The sequence below is a fragment of the Asparagus officinalis genome, chromosome 5 (genome assembly GCF_001876935.1).
Source record: "Asparagus officinalis chromosome 5, Aspof.V1, whole genome shotgun sequence".
Lineage (NCBI taxonomy): Eukaryota > Viridiplantae > Streptophyta > Magnoliopsida > Asparagales > Asparagaceae > Asparagus > Asparagus officinalis.
Window position 1 is genome coordinate 5,956,164 of NC_033798.1, and position 19,118 is coordinate 5,975,281.

At 36.4% G+C, this 19,118-nt stretch overlaps 1 protein-coding gene across 2 annotated transcripts; it reads left to right on the top strand.

Annotated features, from left to right (window-relative positions):
• Positions 14,906-16,196, top strand: LOC109843226 (LOB domain-containing protein 33-like). 2 transcript variants are annotated; one of them, XM_020412160.1, is made up of 3 exons: positions 14,906-15,043; positions 15,110-15,270; positions 15,789-16,196. In XM_020412160.1, the coding sequence occupies exons 1-3, from the start codon at positions 14,992-14,994 to the stop codon at positions 16,017-16,019; spliced, it is 444 nt and encodes a 147-aa protein (XP_020267749.1). In that variant the 5' UTR covers positions 14,906-14,991; the 3' UTR covers positions 16,020-16,196. The 2 variants fall into 2 exon arrangements, with proteins under 2 accessions (XP_020267749.1, XP_020267748.1); XM_020412159.1 differs by having other exon boundaries at positions 14,906-15,270.

A 19,118-nucleotide genomic window follows, 5' to 3' on the forward strand; every position in this document is an offset into this window, starting at 1 on the left:
AGGGATGGACCCTGTTCATTTAATAAAAATATAAGTGTCTTACAAAAGTTGGATACGAAATGTATCCGTCAGTTGATAGATAGAAAACTTAATTTCTCTTAACCATTGATGTATAACCTTCTTCTCCTAAACATCCATGAAGATGAAGAGAGGGCATTGCCGTCATTCATCGTTGACATAGATATAAAGGAGAACCAAAGCCGGCCATACATGTAGCAAAAGAGAAATTAAATTTTCTATAAATCAAACAGAAGACAAGATAACACTGACAAAAGTATATATGTACATCACACTTAGACAAATCCAGATTTCTTAGCTGCTGCTGCGAGGGATTGGTTTTGCTTTGAACACTTTTGCCAACTGATAAGCTTCCTTCCTTCTTCCCGATTCTGTCCATTCATACAAAGCAAGAATAGAAGTGTTAATAATAGATTCAGCTGAAAAAGTTTTCTGCTCGAAGATAAATTTGTTCCTTGAAGTCCATATAACCCAACAGACTACAGATAAGATGGTGCGCCATGTGAGACCATCAAGCTTTTGTAGAGATGCAACAGATAACAACATATCATCCAGAGAGGTTGGCCAATTAAAAGGTAAGAAATATTTTCTAAAATGTTGCCAGACTTCCATTGATGTTTTACATGAGAAGAAGAGATGATTTTTAGATTCGATGTGCACATCACATAGAACACATTTAGGATCGCCTTGCCACCCTTTCTTCATGAGATTATCTTTTGTTTGTAGGCGATTCAGAGATAAAAGCCAAATGAAAATCTGAATTTTGCTGGGAAGAATTGGATTCCATGCTATTTTGGAAAAAGCATATTTGATACCTCTTGAGTTTAAGAACTCATAATATGATTTAACAGTGAATGAGCCACTAGATGTAAGAGACCATCTAGGAAAATCAGGTTGATTTGAAATACTTTGCATATTGATAAGAGTCAAGAGGTTTAGCTTGGCATATTGAGATTCAACTGAGATACTTCTCTTCAACAAAAGATGCCAATGCCATAAATCATTTTGATAGATACCTTGACTACGAATGGAGACATTTTTGGATAAGGTTAAGTTGTACAAAGATGGATATAAGCTTGACAAACTGTTGAAACCAATCCATCTGTCCTCCCAAAATCTAATTTTTTCACCTGAGCCGAGAGACCATAAAAGGAGATGAAGAAAAGCTTCTTTGTTGGAAATGACATTATTCCATAAAATTTGTTTGTAAAGATAGCAACAGCATATATAGATGCTGAGGCACTTATCCAACGTGTAATCAAGGATATAAGGTAGCTTCAATACCAGCATACATAAGTTCTCGTTTATTAGAACAAAAGAAAAATTCTCTCCATATACTACATTTGCTGGAGGACTAATATTAGAAGCATATCCTTTCAGATTTCAGTGTTGCTCTTTTCCTTCTGCAAAAGTTTACTAGTAATTCTTCTTGTTTTTTAATTTCAGAAAAAGAAATGATGGATATATCTTGATAGATGTTTCTCTCGATGTTAATGTTCTAAGATATTTTAGTTCAATGCGTAGGTAAGTGAGTCCCAAAAATTGGCCATCACCCACGGTATATCAAAACCCTGGGGGTATCAAAGTCAAGAAAATGTAGGCTTTGGGTATCAATGTGTCAAATAAAAACTTTGGGATATCAAAGTACAAAAAGATGTGAACTTTAAAGTACCAAAGTTCTAAATCTTAAAAATATTATTATATTAATAGTAATAACGTGTTTTTTATGCGAATATACTACTACCATGTTAACAAATATATTTTAATAGTAATTCCTAATTTATACAGTTTAAGATTTTACTTTTATAGATACATATTATATAGCATAAGAACACAATATATATAAAAATTATGTTTATTTTATATTATATTAAAGTTAATTTTGTATAAATTACGTTAATTTTATATTTTTAACTCATATATTTTGTATATTTTTAATTAATATATTATAAAGCATTTTGGGAAGAAAATGTTGGGAGAAACTTTGTGTCACTGTGGTTGGAATCTGATTAATCTAGGAATTGATATGAAAAATGGATGTTTATGTGAACACACTTAATTCTAATTCCATAAGAACACTATAAATCATTTAGATACAATTGACAAGAAATGAAACTTACTTGTGGTTATGCTCTAAACCAATTACTCATGATAGAATACAGAAAATATATATCCCGTTTTATCACGTACATCTCTTGTTGGGGTTGAACAATCGACAACCCGTGCCCTCCGGATCTTGTGACGAACAATTAGCAAGCAAGAAATTACAGCAAACCGAAAAACTTACAGGAAAGAATAAATAAAAGAGAGAATAAATAAAAGAGAGAACGCCAGATTTAACGAGGTTTGGCAAACGTGCCTACGTCCTCGGAGCCACACCAGAAATTCCTTGATTATTGAAGAAGATTACAAAGCTTGCAATAGGCCTCTCTCTCTCTCTAAGATCTCTCTCAGTAATCTCTGATAAATGACACGTTTTTCTAATAGCACAAGCCATCAATGTATATAAGAAACCCTAATCCAAACAGATTCCCAAACAGATTGGGTTTCTATTTTTATTGCTATCGGTCGACCGATACGAGTTATCGGTCGACTGACCAGAACGATTTTCCCAGTTCCCTGCATGTGCACGTTATCGGTCGACTGATAATTCATATCGGTCGACCGAACAGAAACTTTCCTATTTTCCTGGCGTTCGAATCGGTTGACCGATATTTCTTATTAGTCGACCGATGGCATCCTTTTTCTGTTGTGTGGTTGTGCTTCCGGATTTGAGTCTACACTCTCGGAACCAACATCTCTCTCTCTATATACTAACATTTGGAGACACAGATATTTCATAAATTATCTGAAACTTATCCGAAAACCATTTGAAAAGTAGAGATAGAAGAATGCACTATTATCGACCACCCAAAGACACATTTTCAAAGTTCAAATTAATTCTACCCACTTCATTCATGCTAGCCTCAATTCTGATTGCCTGAGTGAAAGCATCTTACAAACAAACCACATACATATAATACTAATTACAAACCTCAACTCTGATTGCTTGAAAGCATCTTGTTAATTAGGCAAAACCAGCACAAGCACATTTGCACTCAGCAAAAGCACGAAATCTATCAGCTACAAAGTATTAAAGATGGCGTATTTATCTAAATGAGGTACAAAGCCTGTTTATTTGCACGAAAATAGCTATAAAGTAGCTGAAATAGAGGAAGTACGGGTATTTATGCTACTTTCGATAAAAAAAAAGTATGTTTATTTCTCTTAAAAAGTTACTTCTAATACTTCTTTAGAAAGTAAAGTGACGCCTACATGTCACCTTTATTTTTTTGAATTTTTTCACTCCCCTGGAGACTCGGGAGTACGTCGAAAGTAGCTGAAATTGAGTCACTTTAAGAATAAAATCATTTTTGTTATTTTATGGATATCCTCTTATTCTTAATAAACTCACAAAAGGCCTTCCTAACAATATTTATGATCGCTACCAAACAAAAAAAAAGTTAATGAAGTGGAGGAAATATTGTTTCCTCTACTTCCAAAATTTTATGAAACAAACAAAAAAATAGTACTTCCGCTATTTTCTACTTTGTAATTTTAGAAGAAGTAATAGATTTGATTTACTTCTTACTTGTTGTGATACTCCTTATCAACCAAATTAAAGGCCCTTAGCAAACCCATTATTCAATAACAAAAAACTAATCAAAAGACTCCTTATAAATAAACACAGAATCAAAGGTAAAGAATGAGAAATCAATGGGAAATCGAATATATTCTTTTTACACATAAGTAAGACATTAATATTAATATTCAAGCCCAAACTCACTTGAGAAAAGCGCCTTTAAAAAAAAAAAAAAAACCTATTCCCACTTGCCTAACAAAATCTATAGTCCCAAGGATCAACGATCAGTAGACCTTACTCTTCTTCTTCTTCTTCTTGAGGAAACGGCTGAAGGAATGCCTAAACTATCCATGGGCCAACGAGTCCAACAATTGACTTTCTTAACGGTCACACTCATCTCTATGCAAGTACGCAACTTGGCTTGATTCGTTATCGTACGTTGTAAGTTTGACTCGCCATCGCAGAAGATAACTGTTGTTGATATTCTGGTCCGAGCCGAGAAGAGCGCCGAGTGGGACGCATATCCCACTTTATTTGCTATAATTGACGATAGTCAAGAAATGCGTCTGGCATTATATGGGTGTATCTTTTATATTGTTATTATATACGATCATCCATCTAATGATTACATGCTTGTAAGCTATTACGTGTGTGTAACGGTGACGCTGTTGGACATCCTAGTCATGCGCTTGCGGACATTTTTATAAGGAAGCTTTTCTTTGAAATTGTTAAAGTAGGAAAACGTAGAGCAGATTTAAAAAAAAAAAAGGAAAAATTGCTTCTAGCGCAAACTTCCTTACGGTACCGTTTGGTGAGGGGTTAAGGAGACTTAACTCATTCTTAACCTGCCAAACACAACAAATCTATATAAGGGTTAAAGTGAGTTAACCCTCCATAATTTGCCAAACATAAAAAATAAAAAATATAGAAGGGTTAAGTTAACCCCTCTAGAGGGGTTAAAATGAGTTAACCCCTCAAAATGAGGGGTTTACTAATACTCCTATTTAGATGGAATAAGAGTTAACCCTTCTAATTATAAAGAAAATAATCAAAACCATTGTTATTCCCAAATACTAAAACTGATCATAAGGGCTAAAATAAAACTTATTTAACGGGTTAATAATTTAGTCGTTCGCATTATCAAATGAGCTAAGTACATTAATCCTTCTCTTTAACCCCTCTTCATTAACCCTTTGCCAAACGGGGCCACAAGTATTTCGCTCGTCCTTAAGGCTTTTTCAATGCTCCCAAAACCTCCAAAAGCAAAGCCATGATTCCCTGAATACCAAAAACACAAAACCCAAGAGTTTAAAACATGTAAATATCATAATACCCTTTCTCTATTTCTTTTTTTTCATGATGTTACTATGATGATTTAAAATGGATTTGGGGGGGGGGGGATTCTAGTTCCCTCCAAATTTTTCCAACGGCATCGACATCGGCGGCGAAACTTTCCCGGTGTTAGTCATCGGCAGCGAAGAAAGCTGCGATCTTGAAAACGGTGATGACGAGTTGCGTCGCCATCCCCCTTAAGTTTACATATTGTTGTATTTTTTAAAAATAGATGACTTGAGATTAAATTAGAGTATATATTATTGTTATTTCATTGTAATAAGTTTGTTGTTAAGCTTATGAGTTGGTGGTGAAGGAAGGTTACATATTAGTTTTGAAGGTTATGAGTTAGTTATGAGGTTTACGAGTTAGTTGCCAAGGACACGTGTTGGTTGTGAATGTTACGAGTTGATTGTGAAAAAGTAACGCGTTGGTTGTCAAGGCTACGAGTTGGTTGTGAAGGTTACGAGTTGGTTGTGAAGGTTATGCGTTGATTGTGATGGATAACATTGGCTGTGAAAGTTACGCGTTGGTTGTGAAGGTTACGTGTCGGTTGTGAAGGTTATGAGTTGGTTGTGACGGTTACGAGTTGATTGTGTAGGTTACAAGTTGGTTGTAAAGGAAGGTTACTTGTTGGTTTTGAAGGCTACGAGTTGGTTGTGGAGTTTACAAGTTAGTTGCCAATGGTACGTGTTGGTTATGAATGTTACGAGTTGGTTGTGAAAAGGTTACGAGTTGGTTGTGAAGGATATGCGTTGGTTGTGAAGGTTATGAGTTAGGTGTGAATGTTATGTGTTGGTTGTAAATGTTACATGTTGGTTGTGAAGGATACGCTTTGGTTGTGATGGTTATGAGTTGGTTGTGAAGGTTAGTTAACAACAATCACAATCAACTCATTGTCGAGGTTCACAACTAACTCGTAATATTCACAACTTGAAACATTCACAACAAACCCTTAACTTTCACAACCAACGCGTAACATTCACAACCAATTCATAACCTTCACAACCAACTCGAATCATTCACAACCAACTCGTAACTTTCACAACCAACGTGTAACCTTCAGAACCAACTCGCATTCTTGACAACCAACGCGCATCCTTGACAACCAATGTGTAACCTTCACAATCAACTCGTAACATTCACAACCAACTCGTAACCTTTTCACAATCAACTCGTAACATTCACAACCAACACGTACCATTGGCAACTAACTCGTAAACTTCACAACCAACTCGTAACCTTCAAAATTAACATGTAACCTTCCTTCACCACCAACTCATAAGGTTAACAACAAACTTATTACAGTAAAATAACAATAATATATAAATTTACATACTCTACTTTAATCTCAAGTCATCAATTTAAAAAAAACAACAACAATATGTCAACTTAAATGGGTTGGCGCGCAACTCGTCATCACCGTCTTCAAGATTGTAGTTTTTTCGCCGCCGATGACAAACACCGAGAAAGTTCCACCGTCGATGTCGACAACATTGGAAAATTTTAGAGGGAACTAGAATCCCCGCCCCGCAAAATCTATTTTAAATCATCATAGTAAGATCATGGAGAGAGAGAGAGAGAGAGAGAGAGAGAGAGAGACATGGAGAGAGAGAGAGAGAGAGAGAGAGAGAGAGAGAGAGAGAGAGAGAGAGATCATGGAGAGAGAGAGAGAGAGAGAGAGAGAGAGAGAGAGAGAGAGAGAGTATTATGGTCTTCACATATTTTAAATTCTTGTGTTTTGTGTTTTTAGGGCTTAAGGAATTATGTATTTGCTTTTTGGGGTTTTGGGAGCATTGAAAAAGTTGAAAAAGTCTTGGAGGCGGCGGAATGCTTGTAAGGTAGTTGGGGGCTAGAAACAATTTTCCCTTTAAAAAATTGAGAATTCTGCTTAAGCCCAAGTTTCAAGTCATAAAAAGAATTCTCAATCTGCAACATTGAGGACGTGTTTGGTTGATTCTTTTTTTATCGCCTCTCTATTAGGATAAATATGAGTAAACACTACAGCAATGCCTAAAACTTGTGTATTTTGTTTCTAGGCAAAAATAAAAAAAATAAAAAGCATCAAAACATTGATTTTTATAGTGTTGCTTCGTTAAATAAGTACGCTTATCAATTTTCTAGTCGGTGTGGCCTAGCAATATTCTAGTCGATGTGGCCTTGCAATCCAACACAAATCATCTATCATTTAACAAAACTTGCAGAATTTCGGTTAGTTTCGTTAATAGGAAAGTATAATTTTGAACACTTCTTATAGTCTCGCGGAATCAATTTCTGCTATGTATTCTTCTATATTGTATCCTTTCAGTTTTATAATAATGCGGGCTATGAAAATATGTAATTTATTTCACAGTATCTCATTCTAAACAAATGCCAAACAGAAATTTAAAATTTTCTTCTAATTCTTTGCTGTTGAAATAAGAGTGACCATTCTCTCCCTCTTCCACGTGTATATATAACTATACAAGTCATAAAAAATTCGGCACTCTTTAGGGGGTGTTTGGTTACATTTCTATAAATTATAGGAAATGTTTTCCATCCAAAATTTGATTTCCTTGTATTTCTTAAAAAAATTATAGGAAAAGTTTTGAGAAGTTAAAAAGTACAAATTTTCTTATTTTTTGTATTGTGCTTGTTTGGTTCAAAATAAGAAACTGACTCATAACTTTTGGGAAAATAGCAACATTTCCTATAATTTATAGAAATGTAACCAAACACCACCAACTTTATAGAAAAGTGAGAACTTTATAGAAAAGTGTTAATGAGTTTTATTATTTAAATAATTAATGCGTCTGATTTCCAAGAGATTTCCGCCCATTTTAGAAGGAAATCAATTTCTATAAATTTTGGTACTTTTCTACACTTTACAGAAAACATTTCTGTAAATCTTTTTTGAGCCAAACACAGTTTGTGGAAATCTATAGAAAACTCTTTTTTGAGCCAAACACAGTTTGTGGAAATCTATAGAAAACTCTTAATTACAGAAATATCATTGTTTGTACTTTTTGAGAAAACATTTCTAATTACAGAAATATCATTGTTTGTACTTTTTGAGAAAACATTTCTCAAAAACAATGCAACCAAACACCCCAAGACTTCAACCACCCCCGCTTAGGACAAGCTCACTTTTTTCTCCCTCAAACAAAATCCCCACCAAAACTCTTAATTAAGATTATTTTAACTGGTGTAGGCTTATCGTTATTAATTAAAGACTTAGAAAGAAGACACGCAACTCAAGCCACATCAAATACAATAATAAGTAATAACAACAATATTATTGTGTAGCTATGCACTTCCCGCTTTCTGATACAACACTATTTCTGTCCATTTCAAATTAGTGGCGATGTCACAAATTAAGTATTCTAAAAATTTCATTTACGTTGATTTATTAGTTAATGATGTAGGAGACGCTGAATATAAGTTATCAACCTATTTAACAAAATGAACTATGAAGAACTATAGACTAACATATATATTCACGTGTTCTAATGTGAGGAACAGTTAAATCTCATCTGTAACCTATATCTTGTGGCTTATTTAGTAAAATAAACTGCTACCTCGTAACTATTTTCTCTATGATATAACATTAGCTGAAAGTATTTATCAGTAACTGGAGAAAGCTAAAGCTCAGCATAATTGTTGGGTTGGCATTATGAGAAAAAAGAACAAGGCCAAAATCGTTTTGATGCAGCGTTAAGGCCAACAGGCCCAATACACCCAAAGGTGTACGGCTAGAGTTGTAATAAGCCCATGCATCGCAATAAGGATCTGGTCCATACCAACAAAGTAACGAATATTGGGCTTGAAATGTCCAAAATTATCTGGAGCCAGGTTCAGGTCGAACAATATCTGGCCTGACCTTGTTACCGTAATGATAATAATAATAACAATAAAAATAAGGGAAAATTGCTTGGGGGAACCAAATTAAATTGGCTCATTCATCTCCACCCTCAGTCCAAGAACCATAACCCAAAAATCCTTAAACCGAAAAAGGAGTGCAAGTAACCCCCAAATACTGTGTAAACCCACTGCCCAATAAATCCATTCCCAAATTACCCTTCCCCATTTAATACTCCCACGATCCCATTTCTCCTTGAGCTGACCCCAAGATCTCCCCCTCCCCCCCAACACGACAAGCCCTCATCCTCTGTCTCCGGCGAGGTCCGCATCATCTGCGTAGACGGCCACGGTGACGACGACGTCATCCTCGCCGACGCCGCTCTCTGTCGCACACCCTCCGAGACATCTCCGGCGATAAAAACGCCTCGATCACCGACTTCTTCGACGTCGCCGCAGGATCCGGCGTCGGCGGAGTCCTCGACTCCATGCTGGTCACCGGAGGCCCCGACGGCCGCCCTCTCTTCTCCGCCGCCTACGCCGGAGACCTCCTCTCCAAGAAACTTTAACTTTGTTTGATTTACATAGCGAAACCCTAAATTGGGCGAAAATTCTTCTATTACTCTCTCCAAATATGTGGATTTTTCTGGATTAATTCCTCTTAAATTCATGCTTTATGATTGATACATTATCAATTTAGCAAAACCTCAGCTCGCTTACGTGTAAAATTTCAATTTGAGATAAAGTCGGGAGAATTTAATTTTAATTTTAAGTTGATTATTCTTCCTGCTTTGATATTTTGGATGCTTTTGTGGATTTTTTTCCCATTCTGCTTCAAATTTCAATGCTGGTTACGTAATGTTAACGACTCTATTGCTTGTCCTCATCTTGTAAATCTCTTGATTTGGTTGATTATATCTGTTTATTTCTATTTGGTAATTATCAATTTGGTACAGTTTGGTATTTTTTTATTTCTCTGGCGATTTATTTGCTGTTAAAAGTCCACCAAATGTACAATTTAGGCATTTTCCCTTACCGCTGGCTGGCGATAGAATTGGCGTGTAAAATGCACATGATGTCACTTTATTTAAATTGAGTTATATTAGAACGTCGATGTGCCTGTGTTTAAGTGAAGTCACTTGGATTTTACCCGCCAAAATTTATTATTATATTAGAACGTCGATGTGCCTGTGTTTAAGTGAAGTCACTTGGATTTTACCCGCCAAAATTTATTATCGGCTGTGAGAAAAAAAAATTTAGTTGTGAGCAATGTTTTAAGTAAGGTTCCTCTTTTTTGTTGTGTTTGTTGGTTGAATGATCTCTCTTGAATATGTGATGTTTGGGAAAATACCTATGAGATAGAGTGATGTGTTTTTTAGTTGGGAACAATTTTTATGAATGCAAGGTGTTTGAGAAAATGTGTACGATATGGAACACCAATATGCATGTAATAGAGGAATGGTATGCTGGCAATGGAAGTAGTTGCTAAATGTTAGTGATTTCTGTTGTGGTTTCTGAAGAATGGTTTAGTGTTTGTAATTTCCTGATGTATTTTTGTTTGATGGGTTGAAATCCTTCGTAAGGATGATTTTGATCTAATTAGAGTTTAATTTGGGAGTGTTGTTATGTTTCTTAGTTATTCAATGTTAAATGGGAAAATGAGGGAACATATATGTATCACAATTAACCGTAAATATGACAAATAAGCATATCATGTGATATTTCAATGTTATATGTGACAATTCAATCTTACATGTGACAGTTCTACCTTATATGTGATATACAGTTCTGATTTGTGATATTTGGGTGTTGTATGTGATATTTGGGTGTTGTATGTGATATTTGAGTGTTGCTTGTGATATTTGTGGTTTATACATGACATTTGTGTGTTGTATGTGATATTTGATTGTTGATTGTGACATTTGTTGTTTATACGTAATATTTGGGTGTTGTATGTGATATTTGGGTGTTGTATGTGATATTTGTTATTTATTTGTTTATACGTAATATTTGGGTGTTGTATGTGATATTTGGGTGTTGTATGTGATATTTGTTATTTATACATGATATTTGAGTGTTGTATGTGATATTTGGGTGTTGTATGTGATATTTGTTATTTATACATGATATTTGAGTGTTGTATGTGGTATTTGGGTGTTGTATGTGATATTTGTGTGTTGCTTGTGATATTTGTTATTTATGCCTGATATTTGGGTGTTGTATGTGATATTTGGCTGTAATTTGTGATATTTGGGTGTTGCTTGTGACATTTGCTGTTTATACGTGATATTTAGATGTTGTCTATGATATTTGGCTGTAATTTGTTGATAGTGAATTTGATATTAGATCTAATAGAGTCATTCCACATCCTCCGCCAAAATACCTTTTGTACTTTGGGGGTAATAATGTACCATTGATTGAGTGGAAGTATTAGACAAACACATGTAACTATAATGTGGTGATTTGAAACTGAAACCCAGTGTTCATTCTTCTTCTTCTATTTCTGCTATTGGGAAGAGGGGAATGTCTAAAAGTGGATTGTCCTGCAAATATTTTGGAGGTGTTTGAATAATTTGGACGAGTTATTGATTCCTGGGTCTTGGTGGGTAAAGAAGAATAAGGGGATGATGATGAAGGAGGATGTGGAATAAAGAAGAATAAGGGGATGATGATGAAGGAGGATGTGGAATGACTCTATTAGATCTAAATATCACATATAACAAATTACAGTCATGTGTCACGTATAAACAAATTACAGCCATGTGACAAATAAGCACATTCACTATCAACAAATTACAGCCAAGTATCACATACAACACCTAAATATCATGTATAAACAGCAAATGTCACAAACAACACCCAAATATCACAATTCTACCTTATATATGGTATTTAGATCTGATTTGTGATATTTAGGTGTTGTATGTGATATTTGGGTGTTGTATATGATATTTGTGTATTGCTTGTGACATTTGTTGTTTATACATGATATTTGGGTGTTGTATGTGATATTTGGGTGTTGTTTGTGACATTTGTTGTTTATACGTGACATTTGGGTGTTGTATGTGATATTTGGGTGTTGTATGTGATATTTGGGTGTTGCTTGTGACATTTGTTATTTATACGTGACATTTTGATGTTGTATGTGATATTTGGGTGTTGCTTACATTAGAAAGACTACAAATGAAAGTTACCAAAAATGAAAGTGACCAAAATTTTTTTACATCTTGGTATTATAAATCAGAAAATTCTCATAAAATTTCACAGTCATCCGATGACTGTGAGCTCACAGTCTTTCTAATGTAAACTCATGGTCATCGGATCATATCGATGAACCTTATGAGACGATCCCAATCGAGGAATCAGAGAGGATCCCAAACGACAATAGCAAGTGACTCGCCTCCAGGAATCAATAACATGCCAAAGATAAACCAAATCAAATCTAATTATTCAAACACCTCCAAAATATTTGCAGGACAATCCACTTTTAGACATTCCCCTCTTCCCAATAGCAGAAATAGAAGAAGAAGAATCAACACTGGGTTTCAATTTCAAATCACCACATTATAGTTACATGTGTTTGTCTAATACTTCCACTCAATCAATGGTACATTATTACCCCCAAAGTACAAAAGATATTTTGGCGGAGGATGTGGAATGACTCTATTAGATCTAATATCAAATTCACTATCAACAAATTACAGCCAAATATCACATACAACATCCAAATATCACGTATAAACAGCAAATGTCACAAGCAACACCCAAATATCACAAATTACAGCCAAATATCACAAACAACACTCAAATATCACACATAAATAATAAATATCACAAGCAACACACAAATATCACATAAAACACCCAAATATCACATACAACACTCAAATATCACGTATAAACAACAAATATCACATAAAACACCCAAATATTACGTATAAACAACCAATATTACGTATAAACAACAAATGTCACAATCAACACTCAAATATCACATACAACACACAAATGTCACGTATAAACCACAAATGTCACAAGCAACACTCAAATATCACATACAACACCCAAATATCACAAATCAGATCTGAATATCACATATAAGGTAGAACTGTCACATGTAAGATTGAATTGTCACATATAATATTGAAATATCACATGATATGCTTATTTGTCATATTTACGGTTAATTGTGATACATATATGTTCCCTCATTTTCCCATTTAACATTGAATAACTAAGAAACATAACAACACTCCCAAATTAAACTCTAATTGGATCAAAATCATCCTTACAAAGGATTTCAACCCATCAAACAAAAATACATCAGGAAATTACAAACACTAAACCATTCTTCAGAAACCACAACAGAAATCACTAACATTTAGCAACTACTTCCATTGCCAGCATACCATTCCTCTATTACATGCATATTGGTGTTCCATATCGTACACATTTTCTCAAACACCTTGCATTCATAAAAATTGTTCCCAACTAAAAAACACATCACTCTATCTCATAGGCATTTTCCCAAACATCACATATTCAAGAGAGATCATTCAACCAACAAACACAACAAAAAAGAGGAACCTTACTTAAAACATTGCTCACAACTAATTTTTTTTTCTCATAGCCGGTAATAAATTTTGGCGGGTAAAATCCAAGTGACTTCACTTAAACACAGGCACATCGACGTTCTAATATAACTCAATTTAAATAAAGTGACATCATGTGCATTTTACACGCCAATTCTATCGCCAGCCAGCGGCAAGGGAAAATGCCTAAATTGCACATTTGGTGGACTTTTAACAGCAAATAAATCGCCAGAGAAATAAAAAAAATACCAAACTGTACCAAATTGATAATTACCAAATAGAAATAAACAGATATAATCAACCAAATCAAGAGATTTACAAGCTGAGGACAAGCAACATAGTCATTAACATTACATAACCAGCATTGAAATTTGAAGCAGAATGGGAAAAAAATCCACAAAAGCATCCAAAATATCAAAGCGGGAAGAATAATCAACTTAAAATTAAAATTAAATTCTCCCGACTTTATCTCAAATTGAAATTTTACACGTAAGCGAGCCGAGGTTTTGCTAAATTGATAACGTATCAATCATAAAGCATGAATTTAAGCAGAATTAATCCAGAAAAATCCACAGATTTGGAGAGAGTAATAGAAGAATTTTCGCCCAATTTAGGGTTTCGCTATGTAAATGGGGGGGTGGGGGGGTGGGGGAGATCTTGGGGTCAGCTCAAGGAGAAATGGGATCGTGTGAGTATTAAATGAGGAAGGGTAATTTGGGAATGGATTTATTGGGCAGTGGGTTTACACAGTATTTGGGGGTTACTTGCACTCCTTTTTCGGTTTAAGGGTTTTTGGGTTATGGTTCTTGGACTGAGGGTGGGGATGAATGAGCCAATTTAATTTGGTTCCCCCAAGCAATTTTCCCTAAAAAGGTAAAAATAATAATAATTAATAATAAATATATGGACTGAACTTTGCTAATTCCACTGAGCACCCTGAGTTCGGAATATACACATAACTCTCGTTAAACTTTCAACTCTTCTCAACTTAACCTCTTACCTGTAACTGAGCCAGGTTCAGGAATTTACTTCAAAGCATCCCAATTATTATTATTATCACCATCCTCTCGTCTTTTCTTTTTCTTTTCTTTTCTTTTTTTTTTCCTTTTTTCAGGGGGTAATAAGAAATTCTCTCCAACGCCATAAAGGAAGAACAGTATGTTGTGCGCGGAAACCACCAATCGTTATGCTTCGAGGAATCAAAACAAACGCCGAGAGAAGACCAAACAAACCAAATTAAATAATGTCACAAACACAAACAACCAATTTTTAACGTGGTTCGGCAAGATTCGAGGAACCAAACCAAACGCCGAACGATTGGTGGCTTCCGCGCGCAACACAACATGGATCAAGCTATACATCCACTGCGAAGCCAATTATTGGTGGAGTCATGTTTGTATGCAATCCCAAGGAGAAGCACGCATAAATCCAAAAGAATGCAAGTTTCTTAGCATAACGATGTAGCCCACAAAGGAGACCCAGCTCAACTTTAATCTAAAGCAAAACAAGACGAAAGAGCCTTCGTTTCATTATAAATTGCCAATCAAGTGGGTTCAAGTACTCGCATTAATTCTCTAGAGCTAGCTAGCAATGGTGGGCGTTGGATCCTCATGCGGAGCATGCAAATTCTTGAGAAGGAAATGTGAAGAAAATTGCATATTTGCACCTTACTTCAATTATGACCAAGCTGAAGCTAATTTCTCTGCAGTGCACAAGATTTTTGGTGCCAGCAATGTCTCCAAGCTTCTCTCCAAGTTGCCTATTTACAATCGCAGTGCAGCTGCCATTACCATTTCTTTTGAAGCTCAGGCTCGGATTCAAGATCCAGTTAGAGGTTGCCTATCTCACATTCTAGCGTTACAGTATCAGGTACTTATTTCTTTGTACAAAAATAATTGGACAAATTGCAGATAATCTCCTTCATTTTTATGTTCGATCAGTATTCATTTACGAAGTAGGGGACGATAAATGCGATTGAAGGTATATATATATATGAAGGGAGTATCTGCCAGAACTATGAGCTAGCAAATCGAGGTTTTATTGTGACATCCTATTTTCTTGGCTGACTTGTTCCTGATGTGAGGCACATCAGTCGGTCATTTATGACCTGAATATGCTGAGAATCTTGAACCGTGAAGGTGTGGATATTAAAGAGTGGAGTGATATGTTGTGATCTTGTCTTTGATTCTTTATAACTTCATATAGTTTTAATAAGATTATGATGAAGGTGTAAGTATCCTGGTTGATAAAGACATTTGGTTATTCCAGCGATATATCGCGATCTTTTCCATTGATTTCATGGAGAAATCCCTACATAATACAGTAGCCAACTATTGCTCAATAATAAACTTGGATGTAAAATGTGGACTTAGTTGTGTATTTTGTAGGTTGCTTGTCTTCAAGAGGAGATTGAGTCACTCATGGTGAAGATGGTTCCTAGATCATGTTCTTTGGGCACTGTTGATGAATTTAAACCTAGAATGCAAGAGGTGGAGCCAGGATACAAGGAGGTGATCAATCGTTTGGAGGATTGCTTGCTCAATGCCAACGACGAGCCAAATTCATGGGAGGAATTGGCCTTATACTTGAATGATTTGGAGAAAGATCTTATGCATTGAGAGAGAGAAGGAGATCTATTATGTGCGCGTGTAATATATATTCCAAAATCTTACTTAGTAATGGCACTTATGAGCTATGCACTCTTTTTAAAAGGTCATAAAATTATAAACCTCAACATTCACGAAGTATTCGCGAATTCATTGTTTTCTCCTACGAGTTCCTTGAGATCGGTGAAGGATGAGTATAGAATTGAGCCAATGTTGGATCATTATGTTTGCATTAATTGTGGATCTTCTAGCTCGAGCAGGGAGGCCCGATGAGGCTTATGAGTTTATACGGGTCATGCCCGTTAAGCCCAATTTGTCTCTATGGGGAGCATTGTTTGATGCTTGCAGGAAACATGGAAATGTTCAGCTTGCAGAGATTGCAGCTCTCGAGTGGGCTGAGCTTGAACCTGAGAGTTCAGGGAGAGTCGTGCGACGTTGTCAAATGTGTTCATGGATGCTGAAAGTTGCAATGATGCTTTAAAGATATGGAAGTAGACGAGGAAGAAGAAGAATTTAGGGTATAGCTGGGTGCAGAATGTTCAATAGGTACAATTTTAGAGGAAGATGCTTCCACTGATTTCGTCAGGGATTTCTTAGTTTTTGTTTTTGTTTTTATTTTTTAGAGAAAATAAGAGAGCCTAAGTTTTATTGGTACAATATCTTTCAATATCTGAAGAGACCGGAGTACATGAGGATGGAAGGATGAAAACAAAATCCAAACTTGTATATGGTTGTCTAGTTTTATTCAGTGGTAATGGTCAAGCCGTAACTCCTCTCCTCCTTTTACCTAGTATATCCCAATTTACAAAATGGAGATGTTAGTGAAGGCCTTGCAGCCATTTTGAAATTGAGAAAAGTAGATAAGGAGAATATTTTCAATGGATGATCAATTCAACAGAAAGAAGCCCATACGGGACTTGGTGAAAATCTACAAAATAATGAAAGATCATAATAAATACAAGTATATCTTTAGAATGTAAAATTATAAATCTCATTCCTTAGAACAAATTAGTGATATATATACCTAAGTGTTGTATATCTTGGTTTTGTAATAGGGTAATTACAGGCACAACCTCTATGCTATGGAGGTTAACAACAGATTTCCCCTAACTTTTTACACCTAAACCTTTTGGTTCTCCACACCAAAAAGAAAAAAAAAAGAAAAGAAAGAATGACTAAACTTGATTACAAAAGAGAAGAGAAACGAATTTGGTTCTCTCCTTTGTTTAAAACTGGGTTCTTCACGGTGGCGATGGAATGCCTCCTTCGATTGCTCGCGTCGAAATTGCTCTCCGTTGACGATCCGATGTTTTGCTTCACTGGAACGATATCTTCTCCTCACGATTTGACGTTGTGGAGAACTTGTGTGGCAAGTTTAAAACTCTTAATGAGTTGATAACTCTGATCGAGTTTGAACTCTTGTAAAAGAGTTGATTTGAACCGAAGATCGGTTAATAAGCCAAGGCTAGAAGAAAGCTCTGGTGGTCGATCTTAGCTGAGGATGAACGTCGATCTCCCTCTTGCTGCCAATTCTCAGATCCAAAAAATCCAGCCTTCAATGGTCGATTCAAGCTAAGAAAAATCGAACCGAACCTTAACTCAATTGAGTTTGTTGAGTTTTTATAAGGGGATTAGAGGTTGTAACTGCCCTCTAAATCCGCTCCTAAGTGGGCGTAAATCCCTCAGAACGTGGGATAACGGTTTTGAGGCCGTTCGGCTTGTGTTTGAACAAGTCAAAACGCCCAACCTGGCGTTCAGAACCCAACTTCGCCTCTTAGAATTGAGACGCGAAGTTGGGTGTTGGCTGAACATTGATGAACGCGAGGGTCGCTCGCGTTTTGGTTTGTTGTAGCTTAGAAACGCGGGGGTCGGTGTTGGCTGGACCCCTACGAACGCGAGGGTCGCTCACGTTTAGCTTGTAGTAACGCGGGTTCGACCCAGCGTTTTGATGTTGTAACGCGGGTTCGACCCTGGCGTTTTAATGTTGTAACGCGGGTTCGACCCTGACGTTTTGATGTTGTAACGCGGGGTTCGACCCTGGCGTTTTGATATTGTAACGCGGGTTCGACTCCTTTCTGTCAGAGTATTGCTAAAGACTGTCGTTTTGTAATCTTTGCTTTAACTCTTTGACATGTGAAAATCTTCGAATTGTAGCCTTCTGGAAGTCGTCAGATTGTAACTTCCATCATCGGTGGTTGATGGGGGATAAGCTATCTATTGTGATTTTTAGACAGCCTACAGAACCCCCTCCAAAGTTTTCGAAAGTTCGCGGTTGACTGGGACGAATTTTCGGAATACTTTGGATCTTAACTCTGATCTTAGAGCTGTTGATTCCTTGTCGTAAAGGAGTCGTTCTCTGCACTTGCTTTGAAGGCATCTTGGTTGAAGGGATTTGCCATGTAGGACCTGTATGAAGGTATGCGTCATAATCCTGCTTCTGGAATGCGGGGGTGGACCCTGCATTTTGGACTTGAGACGCGGGGCTGACTTTAGCGTTTTGAATTTGAAACCCGGGTGTGACCTCAGCGTCGTGATTTTTGTAACGCGGGTCTGACCTCAACGTTTTGAATTTGGAACCCTGGTGTGACCTCGGCGTCGTGATTTTTGTAGCGCGGGTCTGACCTCGGCGTTTAACTTGAGGCATGGAAGTGGCTTCCGTGTATTTTTGACTAAATCTTTGAGACTTGTCTTTAGCTTATCAGTTTCGAGTCTCGGCTCACGTCCATTAAGTTGATGGGCCTTCAAACATAGGATTTTTAGCAAACCCTCAGCCATCAACGGATTTGATAAGCCTTTACCGACTACCGTTTAAGTCGGGCTAGCATGTGGATTGTCTAAGTCCGTTCCACATGTAACGTTGTGCTAAGAGAATGAATCCTCTTAGACTTAATGCTATGATTTTGAATACATAGACTTTGTCATTTTCACGAAAAAAAAACTAACCGGCAACGCGTGTTAGGCGTAGGCTTATCTCTAATTAGGGATAAAGTCCCCCATGCGTGTAAAGCATGGATTTTGGCGTTATTAATAACAACCTGCCACGATGTTGAATACGTGGGCTTTGCCATTATTGCGGGAATGCGCTACCCGGCAGCATGTGTTAGATGCAGA